The sequence below is a fragment of the Phyllosticta capitalensis genome, assembly GCF_038381095.1.
Source record: "Phyllosticta capitalensis strain CBS 128856 chromosome Unknown BKA78scaffold_1, whole genome shotgun sequence".
Classification (NCBI taxonomy): domain Eukaryota; kingdom Fungi; phylum Ascomycota; class Dothideomycetes; order Botryosphaeriales; family Phyllostictaceae; genus Phyllosticta; species Phyllosticta capitalensis.
This window is the reverse complement of record NW_027117439.1, coordinates 2389906-2410634: the sequence shown is the minus strand read 5'-3', so window position 1 is coordinate 2410634 and position 20729 is coordinate 2389906. Positions and strand designations below refer to the sequence as shown.

The 20729-nt window shown below is 53.6% G+C and overlaps 8 protein-coding genes and 3 non-coding genes across 11 annotated transcripts; 5 read left to right on the top strand and 6 right to left on the bottom strand.

Moving 5' to 3' along the window:
- The first annotated feature begins 1734 nt into the window (after positions 1-1734).
- BKA78DRAFT_302906 (kinase-like domain-containing protein) lies at positions 1735-2666 on the top strand. Its single transcript, XM_066887493.1, has one exon. It carries the CDS (start codon positions 1894-1896, stop codon positions 2602-2604), a length of 711 nt encoding a protein of 236 aa, XP_066749538.1. The 5' UTR covers positions 1735-1893; the 3' UTR covers positions 2605-2666.
- Positions 2667-2669: 3 nt separating this feature from the next.
- Positions 2670-3032, bottom strand: BKA78DRAFT_291484 (uncharacterized protein; the record flags this gene model as incomplete). The annotated part of the gene is made up of 1 exon (XM_066885905.1): positions 2670-3032. One exon carries the CDS (start codon positions 3030-3032, stop codon positions 2670-2672), a length of 363 nt encoding a protein of 120 aa, XP_066749537.1.
- A 954-nt stretch (positions 3033-3986) lies between these two features.
- BKA78DRAFT_t25 lies at positions 3987-4079 on the top strand. The gene has a single exon. It is a non-coding gene; the product is annotated as a tRNA-Lys (tRNA).
- Positions 4080-5312: 1233 nt separating this feature from the next.
- Positions 5313-5398, bottom strand: BKA78DRAFT_t8. The gene has a single exon. It is a non-coding gene; the product is annotated as a tRNA-Gln (tRNA).
- Positions 5399-6138: 740 nt separating this feature from the next.
- BKA78DRAFT_t26 lies at positions 6139-6210 on the top strand. The gene has a single exon. It is a non-coding gene; the product is annotated as a tRNA-Met (tRNA).
- A 1790-nt stretch (positions 6211-8000) lies between these two features.
- Positions 8001-8666, top strand: BKA78DRAFT_291483 (uncharacterized protein; the record flags this gene model as incomplete). Its single annotated transcript, XM_066885904.1, has 5 exons — positions 8001-8053; positions 8143-8165; positions 8215-8288; positions 8314-8455; positions 8509-8666. 5 exons carry the CDS (start codon positions 8001-8003, stop codon positions 8664-8666), a joined length of 450 nt encoding a protein of 149 aa, XP_066749536.1.
- A 1032-nt stretch (positions 8667-9698) lies between these two features.
- Positions 9699-10522, bottom strand: BKA78DRAFT_14686 (uncharacterized protein). Its single transcript, XM_066882880.1, has one exon. It carries the CDS (start codon positions 10332-10334, stop codon positions 9867-9869), a length of 468 nt encoding a protein of 155 aa, XP_066749535.1. The 5' UTR covers positions 10335-10522; the 3' UTR covers positions 9699-9866.
- Positions 10523-10710: 188 nt separating this feature from the next.
- Positions 10711-12276, bottom strand: BKA78DRAFT_348858 (ATP-dependent protease-like protein; the record flags this gene model as incomplete). The annotated part of the gene is made up of 1 exon (XM_066890703.1): positions 10711-12276. The coding sequence occupies one exon, from the start codon at positions 12274-12276 to the stop codon at positions 10711-10713; it is 1566 nt and encodes a 521-aa protein (XP_066749534.1).
- Positions 12277-13082: 806 nt separating this feature from the next.
- Positions 13083-13639, bottom strand: BKA78DRAFT_302900 (uncharacterized protein). Its single transcript, XM_066887492.1, has one exon. It carries the CDS (start codon positions 13414-13416, stop codon positions 13174-13176), a length of 243 nt encoding a protein of 80 aa, XP_066749533.1. The 5' UTR covers positions 13417-13639; the 3' UTR covers positions 13083-13173.
- A 1091-nt stretch (positions 13640-14730) lies between these two features.
- BKA78DRAFT_14663 (uncharacterized protein) lies at positions 14731-15483 on the top strand. Its single transcript, XM_066882877.1, has one exon. It carries the CDS (start codon positions 14774-14776, stop codon positions 15332-15334), a length of 561 nt encoding a protein of 186 aa, XP_066749532.1. The 5' UTR covers positions 14731-14773; the 3' UTR covers positions 15335-15483.
- A 687-nt stretch (positions 15484-16170) lies between these two features.
- BKA78DRAFT_276525 (cytosolic regulator pianissimo) lies at positions 16171-20686 on the bottom strand (the record flags this gene model as incomplete). Its single annotated transcript, XM_066885569.1, has 3 exons — positions 16921-20686; positions 16706-16869; positions 16171-16645 (listed from the first exon to the last, which is right to left on the bottom strand). Exons 1-3 carry the CDS (start codon positions 20449-20451, stop codon positions 16171-16173), a joined length of 4170 nt encoding a protein of 1389 aa, XP_066749531.1. The 5' UTR covers positions 20452-20686.
- Between the last annotated feature and the right edge of the window lie 43 nt (positions 20687-20729).

The window sequence follows — 20729 nt, the reverse complement described above, 5'->3', positions numbered from 1 at the left end:
ACCTTCTTTCGTCCCATCTTCAAATCAGCCCATGAAGGCGCGACTTGCAAGTCATTCACTCTCATTTTCCTTCGCACAGAGACCGAACCGTCGCCGACGCCGACAAGTGCTCGCCGTTGTTGAGCCTAGGTACCGATTTGTACCTTAATCGGGTTTGCAGGCGTGGGCACCGTTGCAACAGCGGGGCAATAAGCCAGCCGTCGGAAATGCTACCAGTCAGTGACCAGCGTTGGCGATGGGCGGTGGTGGAAACAGGGATGCTAGGGATCGACGAAGGGAACGGGACGGGCGGGAGCGCGTCGTGCGTGCGGCTACTACGCAAGGCTGGCTGGTGGGCACCCCCTTTCCACGGCAGATGATGCGGTAACTTTGAGCAGGCAGGTGGCTGCGATTCAAGCAGGTGTATTCCGAGCACGAGGCGGTCAGGTTAAGATTGGGGTAAGGTCGGTACCGGTAGGCTTTACGGAGCCGCGAGCCATGGGAAGGAGGTAAGTTTCCGGGTCCGGTTGAATGCTTCAAGGTTCGCCAGGGGTTGCGCAATCGACGCCTGTTGGGAGTGGCTGTGGGGAGGCGTTGAGGTTCCTGCCTCAGGAAGGACAATGTCGTGAAAGAGAGCTAGCAGCTGTGCAATATCAGTGTCGTGAATACTTCTAATTCATGTCGATTATGGAGTTTTGAGGGTTTGTAGTACTGCAAATGACAGAAACTTGAGGATACCTGGTCTCAACTCGAAGCCAGGGTGGTAGACGTTGTTGCCTGAGGTGCGGACCGACGCGGTGTAGCGGAGGGAACCGGCGCGATGAGGGAGGAGGCTGAAGGATTGGGTCTATCGGTGGCGTACCGTTATAACTCTACCTGCTTGTCTACCGACACCTCTCTCAAACGTACGACATTTGCTTGCTATCACCAGAGACCATGTTTGAATGTCTTCTTTTCATGCGCAGCACTTGCGACGACGAGCTTTTGACCTGAAGATGGGCAAGATGTCGCGAAGTCTTGGGCTTTGTTTCGTCAATGCTGCTTTCCAGCTCATTTCTGGAGAAAGTTTGTGCGAGTCGACCTTGGGAGATGCCGATATACGGTCTTTGCTATTCAGATACCCTCTGGATCTCGAACCTTCGCCGTTGAGCAGGCCATTCGGATGTCAGATCGTCGGTCGTTTCAAAATGACTTGCGTGAACTATTTCCCGTGGAGCAGACGTCAAGTTTAGCCACAGCATACCGCCTCGTTTTCCAAAGCGAAAGCCGAAGCAAGGACGCCTAGATGTGCCATGCAATTGGTTCCAGGACTGATCAGATTGCTGACCTGCTGTTTAACAGCGATGAGGTAGCAACTGAACGTCATGATTTCGTCGTGGTCGACGATTTCCATCATGAAAATCAAGTATTGAAGCTGAAGTTCCCAAAATGACAATTCCGGTTGTTGGTACAGCAAGGAACAAAGCTGTTCGTTGCTTGAGCATCAATCTGTGTCAATCCACGCGGGGAATCGGCATCGCCTGGGCAATTCGCATGCTTGTATCTTAGGTTGTTGCTGATGAATGATGTTGTGGTCAAGATGGGTAAGTGTCGCGCGACAACTCAACAACACCACCAGAAGGAGGTGGCGAGTCATGATTACCGGAATCTCTGGCCAGCATGACTCGCACAAATTTCCTCACAGCGCGCGTCCGCGCCTCGCGCAACTTTCCGACTGACGATACACGACCTCATCGTCCTCATCTGCTGAACATGTCATCAGCGACGGATGATCCATCAAATGCACGACCTACAGAATCATTGACTCCACCATGGGCAGCTCCAGTGAACGATACGTGGGTTTCTCGTTCTGCTGTACTAACGGCTGTCGCACTCCTTGGGCATTCTCGTCGCCATCAATCAGGCGGCGTTCTCATGCTTTCAGCTCACTTGTGCGTCAAGTATGGACCCTCCAAAAGCCTAGCTGAAGCATCCGCGATGATATTTGTTGCGCACCACACGACGGTCCCCGTACCAAAAGTCCACTGCGCCTTCATTCACCGTAGATGTACATACATTGTTATGGAGAGAATCAAAGGTCATATGTTGGGGAAGGGCTGGGTCTTTCGAAACATGGAATCAAAAGAGAAAATACTCTCACAACTGAAGAGCATGGTGGAGCAGATTCGACAAATATCAGCACCTGGCCCCGGGGTCTCAAACATCAATGGCGGCCCGCTGTACGACCCTCGCCCAAGTATGCCCGGCCCTGACCTGCGCTACGGACCGTTTGCGACAATTCCAGAATTCCACAAGTACTTGCGACTTGGCATGGAAAGCCATGCAGACCTGCCTCCAGAGGTGAACGAACTCATCGGCTTCCATGAAGGTCCTTGGTCTGGTCCAGTTTTCACGCACGGTGACCTGAGTAGTCTTAACATCATGTGCGAAGGTGATGATATCACAGGCATCGTCGACTGGGAGACTTCAGGATGGTTTCCTGACTACTGGGAATACACAACAGCATGCCAGGTGAATCCGCAGAATCTGTTCTGGAGCGAGGAGATTGACAAATTCTTAAATCCTCTGCCCCGGGAGCTGGCTTTGGACAAGATTCGACGAGAGCGGTTTGGCGGTGGCTTCTGAACAGATGCTGTGTTGAAGAACCATCTCTGACAAAGCGTTGTATCGAAGTAATTTGCATACAACACCTAAGGAACCGTCTCCTTCCGTTCGATCAAGTCGTAGGTCGCTGCTCTCTCCATATCAAACTTTCCCTTGCCATCGAAACGGTGTTGATCCTTCTTCCTCTTGCAGAACATCAATGCTCCGTCCCGCACAGTATTCCATTCCAACACACCGGTACCGACTGCCTTGCCATCGGCCTGGATTCTGGCAAGCGCCTCTTTCACCCACTCCACGCAGTTCCATCCAGTTTGGTTTGGACGGATAGGAGTGCCCCGGATCAAATCGACAAGGCGACTCTTCTTCTCCACCTTTCCAATCATCACCCTCACAAGGAGTGCGTTGGTTGCGAGTACTGTAGTGGACCGCTCCTCAAGTTGCCACTCCATCCTCCTTGTCTTCGCATTCGAGACCTGTTTCGCATGATATCGCACCCCTTCGGAAGACTTTTACTCCGACTTTGGACCAACCAGAAGCGCCCAATGGTATCTGCACATTGAATACTTGTCAGTGTTTCATTGCTGATTCGCGGTGGCTAGGGAAAATCACATGTCCTCGCCGCCTGGCATCTTTGGAGCACTGGCGCCGCGAAGATATAAAGCAACGTAAAGTCGGTCTTTCTGCCCAGGCATTATGATGGAGTACTGGAGTCTTCAAGGTGGCAGACTCTTTTGGAGAGCTGGTATGTGCAAGTAATTTGGAAAAGCTGTTTCTCTTCTCCGGATGTTCGAGAAGAAGTGATTGATTGTCCAGATTCTCTACGAAGGACCTCCATCTTATTCTCCCATTTGTTTCCTTGTCACTAGAGGCTCTTGACGAGCGCATAACTTCGAGCGATACGCCTGCTTGAGCTCTATTTTTGTCGAAAAACATTTCAATCCAACCATTTTGAAGGGATTTCTTCGCACGTCGCTTAGTTGGGATTCGACATGAGAGATGCGGCACAGTTCTTAAGTAGGCGCTGACGATGGCGCCAGGCGCAGTATCTTCGCCTCGCCGACGGAAAACAAAATACCCCGTCTACGAGAAACCTTGCCGGCCAAAAATGAACGGCCACCGAGTCTCGCAGCTCTCTCAACCGAAGATTTGAGGTCATGGAGACTGTCATTCGGTAAATTATCGGAAACTGATTTGATTCATCTACAATATCTCATTCGACGCGAGGCTGCGGCAACACACATCTGAATTCTCCCCAGGGACCAAGCCACGTCTCTCCTAACTACTCAACAGCGTAAATGGACAGCGTACAGACTTGATTCGAGGTGTTTCTGACGCTCTGCGCCTGGATTTTGATTGCGGTTGACATTCATAATCAAAAGTTGAGTCTCCGGCCTTCAACAGCCGCCCGGCTAGCTCAATCGGTAGAGCGTAAGACTCTTATTCCTTCCTGGAAGAGCAAGATCTTAAGGCTGCGGGTTCAAGCCCCGCGTTGGGCTCAATTCCCACGTTTCCTTTTGTTTTGGTGTTGTTTTGTGGTGTTGAACTGACGGGGGGCCGTAGAAATGATTTTTTTTGCGCGGGCACGGACCATCTGCGCAGATCCGGCGACAAATGGACCAATCGCGGCTGTTTCTTTTCAGATGGTCCATATCCACAAGCGTTCCACTTTTGGGTCCGGGGAATCGTCATGTTGCGTTGTGGTGTTGAGTTTGGAAGACGAAAATCACGACACGAGCTCGAAGCTGGAGTGCCCCGTCAAGGAGAGCCCGACGTGTTTGATATCACGAAGGAAACCATCAAATGCTTCCAGTAGAAGCACAGTTGCAAGAAGGGAGTGTATCATGTACTCGAGATTGAAAAACGAAGCTCTTTGACACCACAAACCGCGTCGTCAACCCTGCCGTCCATTGCTTTGTCCAGGGCGTTGTCCACAAGACTTTGGAAGCCTCCGACCTCAAGCCCAACAGTCTCGCATTCCAGGTTTCTGTCCTGATTACTGTTGGACGGATTGATGTGGTCATCGATGCGGATTCCATATCTGCTGTCGCACGTCATTGGACAGGATCAAGGAGCATGGAGCTGCGAGGACATGACTTCACGTCTCTTTCTAATCGTCGAATGAACCTCTTTATCGAAGATGGTCCTCACCAACCGTTGAGAGGGAGCTTCAAAGCAAAGTGTGACCTCGAAAGCTCGTTGCAAATATCAGGAACACGATCAGGTCCTTGGGAACATTGTTCGATAGTCAAATAGAGCAAAAGCAATGCGAATATGCCAGTCCCATGTATCTGCACCAAGTACCAGTCGTTCAATGCATCAGACAAGCGGACTGTTTCAGGGGCAAGATTGCTTTGCTTCAACATGAACACAACAAGGCCTCAGAAGTAGACGCCGATAAGCTCTGTTGAGTTGTTGATGATGCACCCGCCACGAGAAGCGATGCTCATCTCTTCTCCACTTCTGTTGGGTTGGAATCATACGATTCCCAGCTCCGTTCGCCCGACCTGCAGTCCATCCCATCGCTCAACACCGGAACCGTCAAAACGTTCAACCAAACAATCCCATCTTTTGGCCGTCTCGTTTTCGACGCTGTTGGACCAGTCGGTGCCCCCCAAACGCCGAGCCCAACCCGAATGCCCCGAAAATTTTCACCGCAGAAGCTCCACACCACCAACCACCGACCACCACGACGCAAAACAAAACCTCTCCCAATCATTCAGCAAAAGATCAGGTCCTACCCGGGATCGAACCGGGGTTATGAGAATGCTCTGGGAAACCTCAGAATCTCATGTGCTAGCCACTACACTATAGAACCAAGGAGTTCTCAATCACCTAGTCAGGTGATTGTTGAAGCCGCCTTGGGGTGTTTGCTACATGAACAGCTGTTTTGCAGCGTCTTGATGCAGTCCTCTTGCTTCTCCATTCGCCTAATGGCCATAAATTTGCTCTTTCAGGCAGTTGGTTGACTAGACAAAGCGCTGCGCTCGGCCTGCAAAAGGGCATTTGGGAGCCGGCAGTCGGCGACGAGTTTTGCAAGGCCACCAAGAGAATCTGACACTCCAACAGGCGGGCTACGCCTGCGAAACTACAGCACAAGGGATCTTGGAGGTTTGTCTGTTACCCGAAAAGCCTCGTCGAGTTCCACGGACTGGTGTACCAGACAAGACTAAGCGTCTTCACTGCACACTTCACAGAAACAAAGCGAAAGCGGGAAAGTCAAAGGACTCGGAGAGAGCTCGTCAAGAGAACGAGTAATCAACGTCCTCACTCCTCACATCCTTCGCATCTCTCATGAAGAGCTTGAGGCTGACACGAACAGGCGAAATCACGCTTCATGTGGCTGCAGTTGAGGTACCTGGAGGCGGCCGCCACAGTGGCTGGTGTCGGCGGTGAGTCAGACCGAGCGCTCCTTCCTCGTTTGTCGACTGCGATGCCGGATGAGTCACTGCAAAACAGGAAAATTTTTCTCTACGCTTATTGGCTTAAGCTTGTACGATTGTCTTGACACTTATGCTCAGTATATATTGTTAATTAGAAAAAGGAATTTCAACAACAAGCTGAATGGCGCAGCGGAAGCGCGCCGGGCTCATAACCCGGAGGACAGTGGATCGAAACCACTTTCAGCTAACAAAGACGTTTCTTTTTGTTTTGCCAACAGACCGGTGTTCGAATCCTCGAGTGCGGACGAATTAAGCGAGAGGACAAAGGAATCGATCTTTGAGACTCTTTTTGAGCACTGGGAAAGTGTTTGGGTGGGGCGATGGGCACTGCCCTTTTTTTTTGGTAATTTTCTGGACACAACATTCGAAGATGGGATTGAAAAGTTGCTTCGCTTTTGAATCTGGCCGGGTGAATCTGTGCTCAAGTTGCAGATGTGCTGTGTCGAGAAGGCCTCTGAACTGTTCTACCTAGAAGGTGCTGGGTGTGCACTCGGGATTCTTTGTTTTGCTGGAACACGTGTTTGAGCTTCAATACATAGGCAATACCGAGGTTACCAATTCTCCCAGGTGGTAGTCACGTAAAGTTCATCACCATTGGTCGGAGGGCACGTTGGCAGAAATGGGAACGGATCAAGTCCAACTGTTGCGTTGAGCTGAGCTCTTCAGCCCCTACATGACAGGGCGATACTCATCGAAGTCTGTAATGGCTATGGTAGTTTACGAGCAGGGAAGCATCAGCGCGAAGTCGCATTGGAGATCCTGTGCCAACATTATTAACTAGAATCACCGCCACAGAGATGACGAAAGAAGTTCAACCAGGGCTTGGCTCCAAGTAGTCGCACCTTCAGACGCAAGAGCTTGAATGCTCCTCGTAGTCATCCATCAAGATAGAAAGTCTCTCTATCTTAAAAAGATTCAGGCGCTTGAACACTCCACAGGTCCACGTGTTTTCACGTAGTGTCAGAAAGTCTCGGAATTGGCGATTTCTTTCGTCACTCACTGCCCCGTAGCCTTGCAACAAGCAAGCGGGCAGATGTGCCCAAGAGCCGTGCTCAACAGCAACAGTCAGAATGGCGTTTCGACACTTCAAAAGCACGCTTTGCTGCTGAATGTCTCTGAAATCCAAATCAGCTCGAATATCTGCCACAAAGAAGGCCCGGGGTCCTGGGCAGGACTTTTCCAGGGGATGCGCAGGAAGTGTAGCCGTCCGAAGTATCCAGTTGCAGGCCACTGAGGAATATTGAGACTGGCGCCCTAGAAGCCGCGTCCCGTTGGGACACCTCGGCCTTCCATTTATGTAAAGCTGAGAGCAAGGTTGACTTGTGGGTCAAGGGATTCTGGCGCGGCCGATTGACTAGTCCATTCAGAAGGCAGGAACATTTGTATTGGGGGAGGGAGAGCGAGCGATGAATTGGGCGGCCTATACCGACGTCAGCTCGAAGTATCTTCCTCAAGATGAGCGAGACTTGCCTGTTGTTCTTTGCCAGGGCACAACGTTGCGCACTTCCTGCTGCCGGCGCGACATAACCCGTGACGGTCTCGCATAAACAGACAGGTTGAGCGAAGCGTTGATGGCTGCAGCGATAGCGTTGGCAGCGCAGGTCGCGGGATACACGCATGAGGGAGGTGCTGCGGGATCGAGCCTTTTGACAGGCATTTCTCCCACGTCGTTCCTGAGACTCTCCTTTGATTAGCGAGTAAACTGAGATTTGAAGAAGCGCAGAGAGCGAAGAAGCACAGCACACAATGAAGAGGAAGAAGAAATCGACCGCATCGAAGAAGGCACTGCAGGTAGTGCTGCTGGCCCAGTGCTGCGCAACAGAGATGTAGAGACAGATGCGAGGAGGAAATCGTCGAGAATGGCGTGAGTCTGAGATGGTGAGGTGGCGGAGGAAAGAATAGCAGGGCACTTGCGTGAGAGCGAGGAAGTGGCCCGGCAGGTTGGTATCAACCAGGAAGGAAAGAGCGACCAGCGAGATGCGAGATGCGCGCTTGTCCACACTCAACCAGCCAAACTCCAAAGAGCACAGGTAGAACAGGCAGCATTGGCGCTTGAATGCTCCTTGTATGCCCACACATTTTGACTTGGTGATGCGCCACTTCAACGCAACAACATCAGCTGCCAGCTGCCTCGACACACAAGTGAGCTGAACTCCGCAGCTGATTGATTACCTTCACGTTGAAACAACAGCTCTTTCAGTGGCCCCAAAGCTTTACAACGCGGCTGGTGACAAGATCACCACCAACAAGGGCCCCTCTCGCTTCGTAGGTGCTATGATGCGATGCATAGGTACATGCTAACAATGATAAGGGCAAGTCGCGCGCACAAAAGCAGCGCGACAAAAGACAGAGGCAAGCAGCCAAAAAGGCGCTGGAGGGCAAGGACGGCGAAGCCAAGGAGGGCAACAAGCACCCACTCTCACGCAGTGCCCGTAAGCTCAGGCACCTCATCTTCCAATTGTTCCATGTACTCACATAGTGGTAGGCAAGAGGGCGAACGCGAAGAAAGAGAAAGAGGAACACCAGGCCGAGATGGAGAGGCTGCGAGCTCAGATTGCTGAGCTGGAGAAGGACAAGGGCGAGAAGAAGGGCAACAAGACTGAGGGCGACAAAGTGGGCAAGGACGGTGACGTCGCAACGTGACGTGCACCACTGGCACCCATCTTGGGAGTTGACACAAATCACCATTCCCAGTCTTGTTGTGACGAGACAAAGCAGTATATGCGCATTTGCTCAGTGAGGAAGCGGAACCCGTCTATGGCAACCCAATCCCTTCATATGCCCAATGCATCCCTCCTCCTATTCTCTCTGGCCACTCGAGCGACGACAGGGACAAAAACATCCTTCACTTCTTTCCTCTGCTTCCACCTTCTGGCACGAACATTCAAGGCCTCCGAAACATTGTACACGTTAAACACAGGACAAACTCGCTTGTTTTCGCTTGCTTGCTTTGCTCGCTCGCTTGTTCATTCATACATTTGCGCTTCGCTTGAGCCCCAATGGACTCTGGTATCTCAGACTAGATATGGTGTGACAGGGGGGGATGGTGTTTGGTGGAGGAGATGATGTTGACGATGGTGGAGGAATAGAAAAGGGTTTAAATCAGAAATGTACCGCCCGACCTTCTACCCAACATGTTTTTTGGTGAGATTTTCATGTTTTGTTTCGTGAAAGCTTTTGGGGGTTGCTGTGGGAGGATGACACCGCAGGGAAGTTGTGTTTGCTTGTTGGCCCAGCGTGGGAGCACCGACATTGAGTTGTTGTAGAGGCGTAGAAGAAGGAAGACCAAGCCGAGGGGGGATGGTGAGGAAACTCGGGCAGATTCGAGGCGTGAAGAAGGCGGAGATGACCACAACGCTCCTTGAGCATATTCGGTCCAGCGTTTAGCGTCCCGCCATTCTTGGATATGTGACTGCGGGTCGTGTTTTGGTTGCCATTGCGCATGCCGCCAGGTCGAATGAAGGTCGAGGCGTGCAGGAATTGAGGGAGCGCCGCGGAAATGAGACATGAGCAGAAGGAAATTGTGGGAGATCCCGGGGAATAACGCTGAGAAGATGATGGCGTACGTATGAAAGATGTAAACTCAATCACGTCTCCAAATGTAGAGACGGCGAATGAGAAGGACAACCAGAAAGGAGGGGATCGAATGGTGTGGTGAGTCGAGACACCGCGACAGACGCAACACGAAGGGCGCAAACCAGTAAAGCTTCAACCGTACAATGCCTCTATCAAGGCAGTCAGCCAGCAACTGCGAATCCGATGCGGATGCTGCTGTTCTCTCTTGCTCTGTGCTAAACGCTGTGATCCAAATGGCAATGATGCAGAGCAATTCTTGTTTGCAGACTAGAAGATGGAGAGAATAAGATATGAAATCGGAGCAGCTTTCGTGAGTGGCAGACGGTGGATGCCAGATGATCGGAAAATGAAAGAACCCAAAAGGGAGATAAAAATGACTGGCAGTTGAGGAGGTTGCAGTGGTCGCAGATCTGATGACAAGATGCCGTGTCCAAAGTTTCGCGGGTGGTCGGAAATGGATTCGCGTGGCCCAGTCATGTGGCTGGTGGTGTCTAAGATCGTGACGGGAAATGGAGGCAGAAGATCGGTGGTGATGACGTATGGGCTGTGCGGACCCGAACCAACAGCGGATGCTCCCGGCGGAACACGAGACTCCCGTGGAAACCGGCGGTCTCGAGTCAGTGACAGACGAAAACACCTCTGAGAGACCGCTGGAGATGTTCGACTACAGGCGGGTGCCAGCATTGGCAGACAGTGCTGAAAGACAACACGGCAGTGCGGTCGAGGGCGTCGCATCCCATGCAAGACATGAGCAAGATCTCAGTCTAAAGTTGGCGCCCATAAGTATTGGTACCTTGGCAAAGCAAGAGTAAATCCTTAATCGGAGGAGCCAGTAGAGCCTCTCGCATACCACCAAGCCAAAACAATGGAGCCGATGAACAAAAGCAAGCGTTGAGCCATGACAGAGCGGTTTATAAGACTGTACATGCGCTTCCAGAATGCCTGTCAGCGCCAATCGCAACAAGCACGCGACAGATTAGCCTGGAAGACTCTTCTGAGGGTGCTAGGGACAAAGGAAAAGATCGAAGGGAGGGAACACGCCATGACGCTCTAAAAAGCAAATATGCGCAGACCCAGCAGCGGCTAAAATGAGACATGAAAATGCAGAGACTTACCATCGCTGGCTTTCGATGCGCCGGATCCAGCTCACGACGATTTTGAGCCTCTGCCTGACGCTCGTCGTGGGGAGGAGCAGGTATTTTTCTTCTTCAGCAATGGGCAGGATGCTCGCGAACCAATAAGGAAAGAGGGCGGGGTCGTCTGGCGGACCACCATATGCGTCGAGTATCCGCTGGTGCAGCCACGGTGCGCTGTTGGCTCGCATCTTTTCGATAAAGTTGACACCAATCAAAAGCATTTCGCGTGTCGAAAGGCTGCTGATGGCGGCTTCGGAAGAGGTCCATGTTTGCGGGGTTTGGCCAGCAGCGACTTGCGCCTGGCGTTCTGCAAGCGCTTGTCGAATGTCCTCGGCCTCAAGACGTTCTTCTTCGGCGAGGCCGACGTCCTCGACGCGTTCCACATTGCCAACCGTGTATCCGTCGTGCTGGGCGTGTGCGCGCACCCTGAATCGGGTTGACCCACGGGTCTCGATCAAGCTCCGGCCGTCGGGTAGCATCTGCACGTTGACGATCTGCAACATGGTACCGAATTCTTTAAAGTGCGTTGGCCCCAAATTTCCCTGATTGGAGCCCGAACGGTTGTACATGAGCATGCCGAAATGCCCGTTCGATTCCAACGCGCGCCGGATCATCAGGCGGTACCGTGGCTCGAAAATGTGCAGAAAGGTCGGCATAGCGGGGAAGCCGAGAGTGCAGACGAACAGCGGTACGTCGAGCTCCGCTATTCCCCTTTCCTCCTGAGCGACGGCTTCGGCTCGCGCGTGTACAATCTGAGGGCATAGGTTTTCGAGGAGTGCGACGAGGCACGCATTGCTTGGTTGGTTGCCTAGTGAAGGAGGAACGTTGAGGGCGCGCCGACAGATGGGACAGTGGTTGGCGTGGTCGAGGACGCGAACGAGGCATTTTCGGCAAAACGTGTGCCCACAGGAAGTCGTCACCGGATCCAAGAGGAGGTTGTAACACACGTGGCAGTCAACTTCTTTGGAGGTTGCCTCGCGCAAGCGGTTGAGCACCGAGCTGTCCAGATCCAAAAAGTCGCTTCCGTCCCCTGCAAGCGACGTGTAGGACAACTCCGCACCAACGTCCAGCAAACCCGCCGCCGCCATGGAAAAGGTCGCAATCAACCGTCCGCCAGAGAGCGTCGTCGTCCGAAACTCATTTGTGGAGTTGACGGGGAGGATTTCTTGCAGCAGAATCGGACTGTCCCCGGCCTCTGCCTTGCACGTTTCCACGACTTCAGTGACGGAATTCATGACCTTGGACAGCGTCACGTCCACGTTGCACTCGCCGACAGGATGGACCTTTTGACACTGGGCAAGGGGACATGCTATGCCTTGTTGTCGCTCCGGAGTTGCGGGATAGGAGATGTATTCTCTGAGTTGAGGCTCCGGAAGACACTGACGGCAAAGCGAATGGCCGCATGGTAAAGTGACTGGATTTCGAAAAGGCCGTGAACACTGTGGACATTGTACAAGCCTGACGAGCGTGCGAGCGTCCTCGTAGGCAGCTAGACCGGTGGTGTTGCTGCCATTGTCGGCCGCGGCATCATGCCGTCGCATGAAGGCAGCTGCGGTTAGGGGCAGATCCAAGGACTTCTCTTCACTATCTGTGAAAGAGTGTCCTGTCGCGCGTAGCAGGTTCATAAAGCGAAGAGACTAGACACGCCCTCCATACAACGGCATGCAGAGGAAGAAGTGAAGGTAAAATGCCAAGGAAAGTGATGAGAGGGGAGGCGGACCGTGGGGCAAGTTGGAGAGAGTAGCGGGAAGGTCGGACAGCTAGAGATGTAAGAGGAGGGCCCTGAGGATGATGAGGTCACCAGCTGCCGCGCGGATGACAAAGGCACGGTAGAACAGAAGAGAGGCGGTTGCAAGGCCGAGCCGGCTACCGTAAGCTTGCTGTCGCGGGAGCGATGGTTGATGCTGGGATGGCAGCAAACAAGGGTCCGGGGACGATCAACCGTGGAGATGCAGATGTGGCACCGAGTCTGCGCAGGTCCAGCGCTGCAGGCTCATAACAAAGCAGCAGGATTGACGGGTTGCAGCGACGTTGGGCGGCGAGGAGAAGTGGTGATGGCGACGGAGATGGTGTTGACAAGAAGCGTGCGCAGGCACAAACGGCGGTGGTTTTTGTCGGGGGGCAATGTGGGCTACCGTCAGAGTCGTCGAGGTCATTATCATTGGCTTTTGCTGGCTAGATCGGCGATTTGCCATGTGTGGAGTGTGCAATTGCGGCCTCTACCATGGGCGCGCTCGATCGCGAGAGCGCAGGACGACGGCTTGAGATCGAGCAGCGGCCCCATTGTGCGACTGTCGCCCTTTTACATTTCAATTCCTGTGCGCTTCCTACGCTACAGGACTCTGCTGACGACCAAGTTCCTACTGTACCACGGTAGAGTACTTTCTGCAGTACTCACATCAGAAATTAAAAGAGACATGTTGCTTGTTCTGGCTCTTTTAAACCCCGCTCCCGTCCTCGGCGCCGGCACAGGGATGGCCTCGTGCCGCCTCCATCTCCGACCGCATCATCCTGAGGTCCTGCGGCATCAGCATAGTTGTCTCGGATCGTCGACATCTTCTCAAGCGTTGGTCCACTCGCTGCAGATGACGGCGCTGTGGAGCACTCCCTGCGTAGACCACCTGTTTTCGGAGAAGAAATATTTCCGCTACAAGAAGACACGCCGTGCTCGACTTGCACATCGACGCCAGACGTCGTTTTGGAGCCGTCAAGGCGTCATAGAAATCCCAGAAACGTCAACCCCGCCACTTGTTGGCTGCACTTGCGCCAGCCTCATTCTTCCTTCACGTTGCCCTTTGCGAATCCTTTCAACTGTGTCTGTATATCAACCAACAAGTCTGCACTGTCGGCACTGTCCATCCAGCGACGTGTGCTCACTCCAAAGGCACAGCAGCGCAGCAGGCTTGAACTGCCAATTCCAACGTGCTTCTGTGATTGCGACAACTGCGCACTCTGCCTTGGTCATTACGAAGTTTGAATTTGGATTCCCTGCAGATGCCCTGGCTTTGAACATCAGCTCTGGGGCTCCGCCATGTCAACATCATGACTTTTCTCAGCCCTACCGCCACTGTCTGTTCTCTCGCTGGTCAATCCTTCTGCTCCGCTCCCACGGCGTGGACCCCGGACCACTTGGAACAGTCCGTCCTTGTCCCCTACCTTGGTATCCTGGCACGCATTCCTAACGCATTCCCCTCACCTAAGCTCTCGGACTTCATGCCACGCAAATGCTTACATAGTCGATGATGCATTTGACTCGAGTCTATCGTGGTCAAGGACATCATCATCGTTTTGGTCCCCATTTCTCCACATTGACCCAAGAACTACACGAGTGCTGACAGCTACATTCCTACCCGTCATCAAGGGTTCAACACAATCCCTGTCAGGCAGCTCTCGCCTTCAAACACCAGGCCCGTCGCAACTCTGGTCCTGTGGCGCACTACTAGCCTCACCTTCCGCAGGAACAGCCGTTGACGGGCACATTGCAAAGCGGTCGCCTTGCGCCCTCGCCTAACTGTACCAACGTTCAAATTCCCACCACGCTTTGCTTGTCGGCCAGGCCGTTCACAGCCTGCACCAACCATGACCCGGTGACACCGGATCCAGTCTAGGACAACATCAGCAAGTCATCGCAGCCTCTTGGCATACGCTCCTTTGTGTCGAAATACGAGAGGACGACCACGTTGTCTCTCCGTCATTGCGGCCAACGTAATCGTCCACGTCTTCGTAGTCAATGCATTTGACCAATCCCACGGCCTGGCAATCTCAGGAACTCCCGTCGCCCCTTCAAGCATTTTTGTCAGGTCAACGACGGGGCCGCATGGATGGCTTGGCAGGCGCCTGCCCAAACCGGCAATTCCTGCGACCCGGACGCACGCGACAGAGCAGGAACCCTCGGGCCGGGAATGATATGCTGCGGGTGCGCTAACTCGACCGGTGCTAGCATCAATCTCACACCTCGACCTGCCCTGCCCTGCCTTGCTTCCCCCCTCCAGGGCCACAGAGAGCAATCCGCCGGCAGAACCATCTACAGCACAGCACATGGGGATACATGCACACCACATGTGTGCCCTGCATGCAGCATGTACCCTCATCGCTACTTGGGACACCTTCTTGCATGGTAGAACAATCATCGGTATCGTCCGCAGCTCTGCTCATCGGCTTGGGGTCTTGTGGATAGTATCACCCTCCCTCGCTTGCCCAATTGCTTGGGCTGGTTTGTTTACGCTTTGCTGGCAGTGTTGCTCTGCGGATGTATCCCCGTGTATCCTTTCTTGCTCTTTTCTTTTCCGCATCTGTTGTAATGTCCGCGTCCTAAATCCGAATCGATTTGAGAATTGTCGCTCTTGCATCTTATCTGATGCTACAGCGCTTCTACCATCCAGCAAATATAGGGCATCAAATATCAAAAAATGGATCAGAAGCACTTTTGTATTGCAGGTCTCATCTGCTCAACGTCCCCCAACTCAGCGTTTTTCGGACGCATGTCCGCCGCCCCTGTCCCACCAGACCTCCCCCCCACCGCTCTGCCTACATACCTATCCACACTTCATAATCGCGCAGTCACCCAGAACGGAAGGCATGGGAAACATCGTCGCTTAGCCCTATCGTACTCGCATACCGCGGCGGCTGGTTGGCAAGCACTGCATGTTGCACAAGACCTACAACCAACAGCTATCGTGCCCCGCGAAACGTTTTCATGCTTTCAGAAGTGGGTTGTTTGGTTTGTTTGGTTGGTCCCCAACTGGGCTGTCTGTTGGTTCGGTCGGAAGCAGTGGTTGTTGCTACGGCCCTCACCACTCCTCCCACACCGCAGACCTGCTAGCTACATACTTACAATACATACGCGGAAGAAAATGCTCTTTTGTTGGGCCATTACTCCCTCCACTCGACAGATGACATGTCACGCCGCGCCGCCGCCGCTGTTGCTGCTGCTGCTGCCGCTTTGAATCCCCAACCTTCACTCGTGTTCCCCCTTTTCGGTCTTCTTTGCGTCCCGCTATCTTACAAATGGCCACCTACACATGGCTCCTTTCCTTCCACCCCCTTGCCTACTCCCTTCAGACAGACAGCACCCTTCGTTGAAAAACTTTCGACCGACGATATGTCCGGCCGATTGACAAGCCGGCACGCTGTCAGACGGATGACAAGAAAGCGGCAGCGATAACATGAGAGCTGCGCTCTGAATGGGTTGGGGAGAGGGAAGGAGATGACCGCCCAAAAGACGGCGCGTTTGGTTCATCTTGGAGTTGTGGCCTCCCAACCGAGGAGCGGGATCCCGAAGTGACGGTGAATGGATGGAGTGATGCCTTGAGGGTAGGGCGGGACGGCAGCAGACAGTCCTATACCCACACACAGGCTGGAAGGCAGGCAATCAGACACCACGAGGGCACACAAAGGAGCAGACAGGCGTAGGGAGCAAAGAGAAAAAGCGACGTTCATGTCACATCGGAGGTACCTGGCACGCTGCGAATGCTAGCTGCAGGAGGGCCTCTTCTCCCAGGAGGAGGCGGCGGCGGCATTCCCGACGCGCCATTGCGCGTGCTCAATGGGGGCAGTCCCAAACCTAAGCCCACGCCGACTCCGCCGTCGCCTTCTTCGCCGCTGCTGGCCTCGCCTCCCCCTCCTCCGTCTCTAACCCCCTTTGGCGGTATGGCCCTTCTTCCTCCTGGACTCTCGCTCACGCTGTCGCTGTCGCTGCTGCTGTCTTCTCCGGGTTCCGCGCCGCCTCCCGCGTCACTGCTGCTATCATCGCTTTCTTCCTCTAGGACAATGGCGCGGAGCATGCCCTTCTCGAATAGGTCGATGACGAAGCGACAGACGGGTAGGCGGAAGTGGTGGCTCTCAAGAATGGCCATGACTTTGTGGAAGAGTCTTGGCTGGCCGAACCCGGGCGCTCGTTTGAGTTTGATGCTTTGGACAGTCAGCATCCTGCTTGGTTGGTGCTCGTATTTGCAAAGCAAAGCTACATACCTGTGCAAGTCATTGGCAGCGCGCTTGGCTAGCACAGTGTTGCCGAGATCAGTGACGAGCTTGAGGATGCGTGCGTTGAGAGGATCGGGGTCGGTGATATGCGGCTGAGCAGTGCCGGGTTTGTGAGGAGTATGTGTGACGTGGACTGCGACCCAGGGCTTGATCTGTTTTTCATGAGCATCGCATGGCGATGGAAAAGGAATGATCTGGCTTACGGAGAAGAGCTTTTGAAAGTTTGCCGGAATGCAAAAGCCCAGCGAGACACCCATGATATTCACCGTGGCGTCCCAGCCGCATTCAATCAGAATCTCTTGCCCGTGTAAGCTGCGAGATATCAGACCGAGGACGAAGAATGCCGTGCCGCGGAGGGACATGACTTCCGACTCTTCGGCAATGCGCACAATGTATCGTGTGACGTCTGTGTTTTCGAGAAAAGGTGCGCCAAGGTCCATGGAACCAACATTGCCCACAGCCCACAAGCAGCCTTTGACTTTGAGAATGATTTCGGCATCATCGGTCTCCCCACCGAGCTCCTTGATTGTGGTCGCGAATTCGTCAAAGTGGCCTTTCTGCTCCAGCAGCTTGCATCCTTCCAGCGTACGGGCTAGCTCACGATAAAAGTGGGGTGGTACAAGGCCATAATTTTGTGGCTCCGGTATGTCGTCAAACGCAAGATGGGAGGGTGTCTTTTCGGGAATATCTGCGAGAGCTCTTGAAAGGGAAGCCTCGACAAGGGCGACGTAGGAGTCGTTACGCCCGAGGAACCAATCATCCATTTCCCTGGTAATGTAGTCGAGTCCATCCAAGTAGTGGTATCCCACCGAAGTAGAGAGGAACCGCAAAAGAAGCGGTGCTCCAATTTCGCCAAGATGGTCCATCGTTGGGGCGCACTTGACAACATACTCGAGAGACCGTCGCTGATTACAAGCCTCTTCGAGAATTTTGATGGCAACCTCGCAGACCTCGATCTCCGGATCATACAACTGGGTTACGAGCAGGCGGATTGCCCACTCGGCAACTCCTGTGCCAGGCAGGGGCGAGTCAAGAGGTTGCAAAGGCTTAGTTGCGTATTTCCTTAACAATCTTGCAGCGAAAATGCGAATTTCCTTTACGCTCGCGGTCATGGCTTTTGAGAGAATGATGCGCAAATGTCCGTCCAGAGTGTAGTCAATGTTCGTTAGCAGAGCCTTCATCAGGTCTTCACGGTCGTGCCGCTCGATGATGTGATAAAACATGTTAATCATCTTCCACCTTTCGAAAATTTTGACGCCTTCGGGGCTTTTACTCAACTCGCCCAACATGGCGAAATAACCGCCCACCAAGGTCTCAGACATGCGCACGGCTGAGAAGATGGGCTCTTCTGAAGTCAGACCGCTCATGCGGTCAAAATGAGAAAGACACTCGCCAAGCTGCCGTACTGGCTTGCTGTCCATGAGGTATTTGGTGCCATCGGGGCTGTTGAGCAGCGCCCGCATGAGTGAACAGCCCGCTCTCACGTAGCGTTGGTTTGGTCGGGTATTTTTGAGAATTGAAAAACGGTTCTTGAAAGGACGGAAAAAGTTGATCAGACGATGAACGAATTTCGTGGCTCGTAACGCTTCGTCGAGACGTTTTGGATTGTACAGAGGCCCATCGAGGATGCCTTGAATGATGTCCCACCTCCACTTTTGATAATTTGGAGTCTCCAAGACTCGCGCGTCTGTCATGAGATTGCGAAACTGAGCCTCGTCAATTTGTGCACTGAATTGCGCTTTCGAAGATGACGGAGGCTGCGGAGTATCTTCCTGGTCTGCGTGCATGCCGAATCTGCTTCCGTTCGCCGCAGAGCGAAACAGAGTCCGATTTACGCTGTCCACCTGGTATATGGTGCCAGTGGCAATGAATCGGTCGTCGATGCCAAACTTGGCTGCTGACTTGAGCAATTCAGGCAGAACCTGTAGCTCCTGACTCCACGCTGGGGGAAGCAGTTCGTTGGCCATCTTCAAGACCTCGCCTAAAAGGAGTGTCGTTTTCCTCTTCAAAGTCAGATTCAACGCTTCTTCCTCGGCATGAAGTAGCGCTGGCACAAGACCAGAATGCAATAAAACAGCCAACATAATGGCCACGTAATGATCGACCAGGCTTCTCTTCATCTCCTCCTCTTCCACTTTGGTGGCCGATGTTGTCGACCCTTCACTCTTTAGGTTCGTTACCCGACCGTAGGTGGTTAGCCGCCGTCCGGCCAAGAATGACGAAGACCAAGATGGCGGCTTGATCCGGAGCACGTCAAAAAGCAGTTCCAGAATCACGTTTCGAACCGCCGGCTGGGGAATGTACAGGGAGGTCATGAGGGATTTGATAGCCATGAAGTCGTGCATGCATAGCGTTACCAGACCAGTCCAGCTCTTCAACAGAGCGGCGATGACTCTGGCGTTGGCCTTGAGCCTTTCTTCATTTGCGTGCCCGCCTGATGCGTCTGTAAAGGCAGCAAACGGCATCTGAAGCTCATGACCGGCGCGGAGAAATTTTCGACGACTCGGTACGTCCAGGAGGTAGAGAAAAGAGGCAGTGAGGCTCTCCGACGCATGGTACAGTCCTTCGCCTAGAGCATCTGTGAGTGGTCCCATACCGCCTGCCGCGACTAGCCGTCCCGGGTCTTTGACCAGAATCTCAGCAAGGGTCAGAAGAGAGATGTTTCTCAGCCGATCGTCGCTGTGCTCAGCTAGAGCCACAACGATGCGAATGACCGAGCGCGCCATTTCTTTGACGCCCTCTTTGACTTCCAGGAATGCGCGGACGAACTTCAAAGCCTGTTCTCTTTCCACGCTTGCTTTGCTCTCCTTGATTAGCGACAGAATGACGAGGTAGTCCGTGTTGAGGGAACGAATGATTTGGAGGGATTTCCTGTCAGTTATGGAGTATCTCAGTACGCGGTACCCGGCAGCCACAACCTCTCGGCTATCGCTGAGCAGCATTGTCTGCATGCGCAGACCAAAGATTGACCAAGCCAAATCGTATTTGAGGGTGGGATGCCTCTTGAACAATTCGACCAGCGCGTTGCCGCGCTCCACATAATAGTCGGGCTGCATGCCTTGTGCCTCGAGTGCCTGTAGCAACTCCGCAAGAACGAATGTTGGAGACTCCGTGTCGGGATCGACTTCATCGTAGTCATGGATCGTCGGGACCGTCTGTCGCGATTCCACGGGTGTGGGTGCTGCGCGAAACAATTCCGACAGTCTTCCCTCCCTGACAGGCTCTCTGGACCGCTGTATTTCCGTTTCCAAGTCCAATTTGAGGTTGGCCAGCTTGCGATTCGACATGTTCAATTCGGCCTCGACCCTGATTTTTTGCTCCTTTGCCTGCTTTGCATTTTTCGAGTTGAGGGCCTCCAGCAGATTTTCCGATCCTATCTTGATCTTGGTCTCCTTTTCAATCTTGTCGCGCAGCTCGGCCTGCCTCTGCTCCGAGGCAGTGCGCGCGCTGTCATCTGCAAAGCTGGCATGTTCGGCGAGGGTGGGTCTGGACAGATCGACGCGCGAGACGGTGGACTTGAGTTCTGAGCTGAAGCTGCCGGGCCCGGGGCCGACAGTCATGTACGAGTTTCCTCTCATGGGGGCTGCGGCCGATGCAGCGCGACCATCTTTGGTGAGGCGACCAGGAGGGAGGAGAGTGTTGGAGGACAAGTGGTCGGCGGATGGAGGCGCATCGGACTGGGTGGACATGGAGCGCGCAGGAGGCGGCGGTTGGAGAGAGGGCGGAGGCGTCATGGAGAACTTGGACTGCTAACCATGACACGCGTGCCTCATGCCGTGGGTGCGCCGGTGTGGTGCGGTGAGGCTCGGGCATGAGGCGGAGAGCTAGCGGCCTGCCATTTCACGGGCAGGGACCGGGGTGAAGTCGCGAGAGGGGTGGAGTGAGTGTTGGTGAGGCCGTCGTTGGAGTTGCAGAAGTAGAACGAGGCAGAGCAAGGTGTAGAGGTGCGGTACGGTAGCTTTGGTGTCTGGGCGGCGGTACAAGGGTGTGTAGAGAGCGAGCGAGCGAGGCG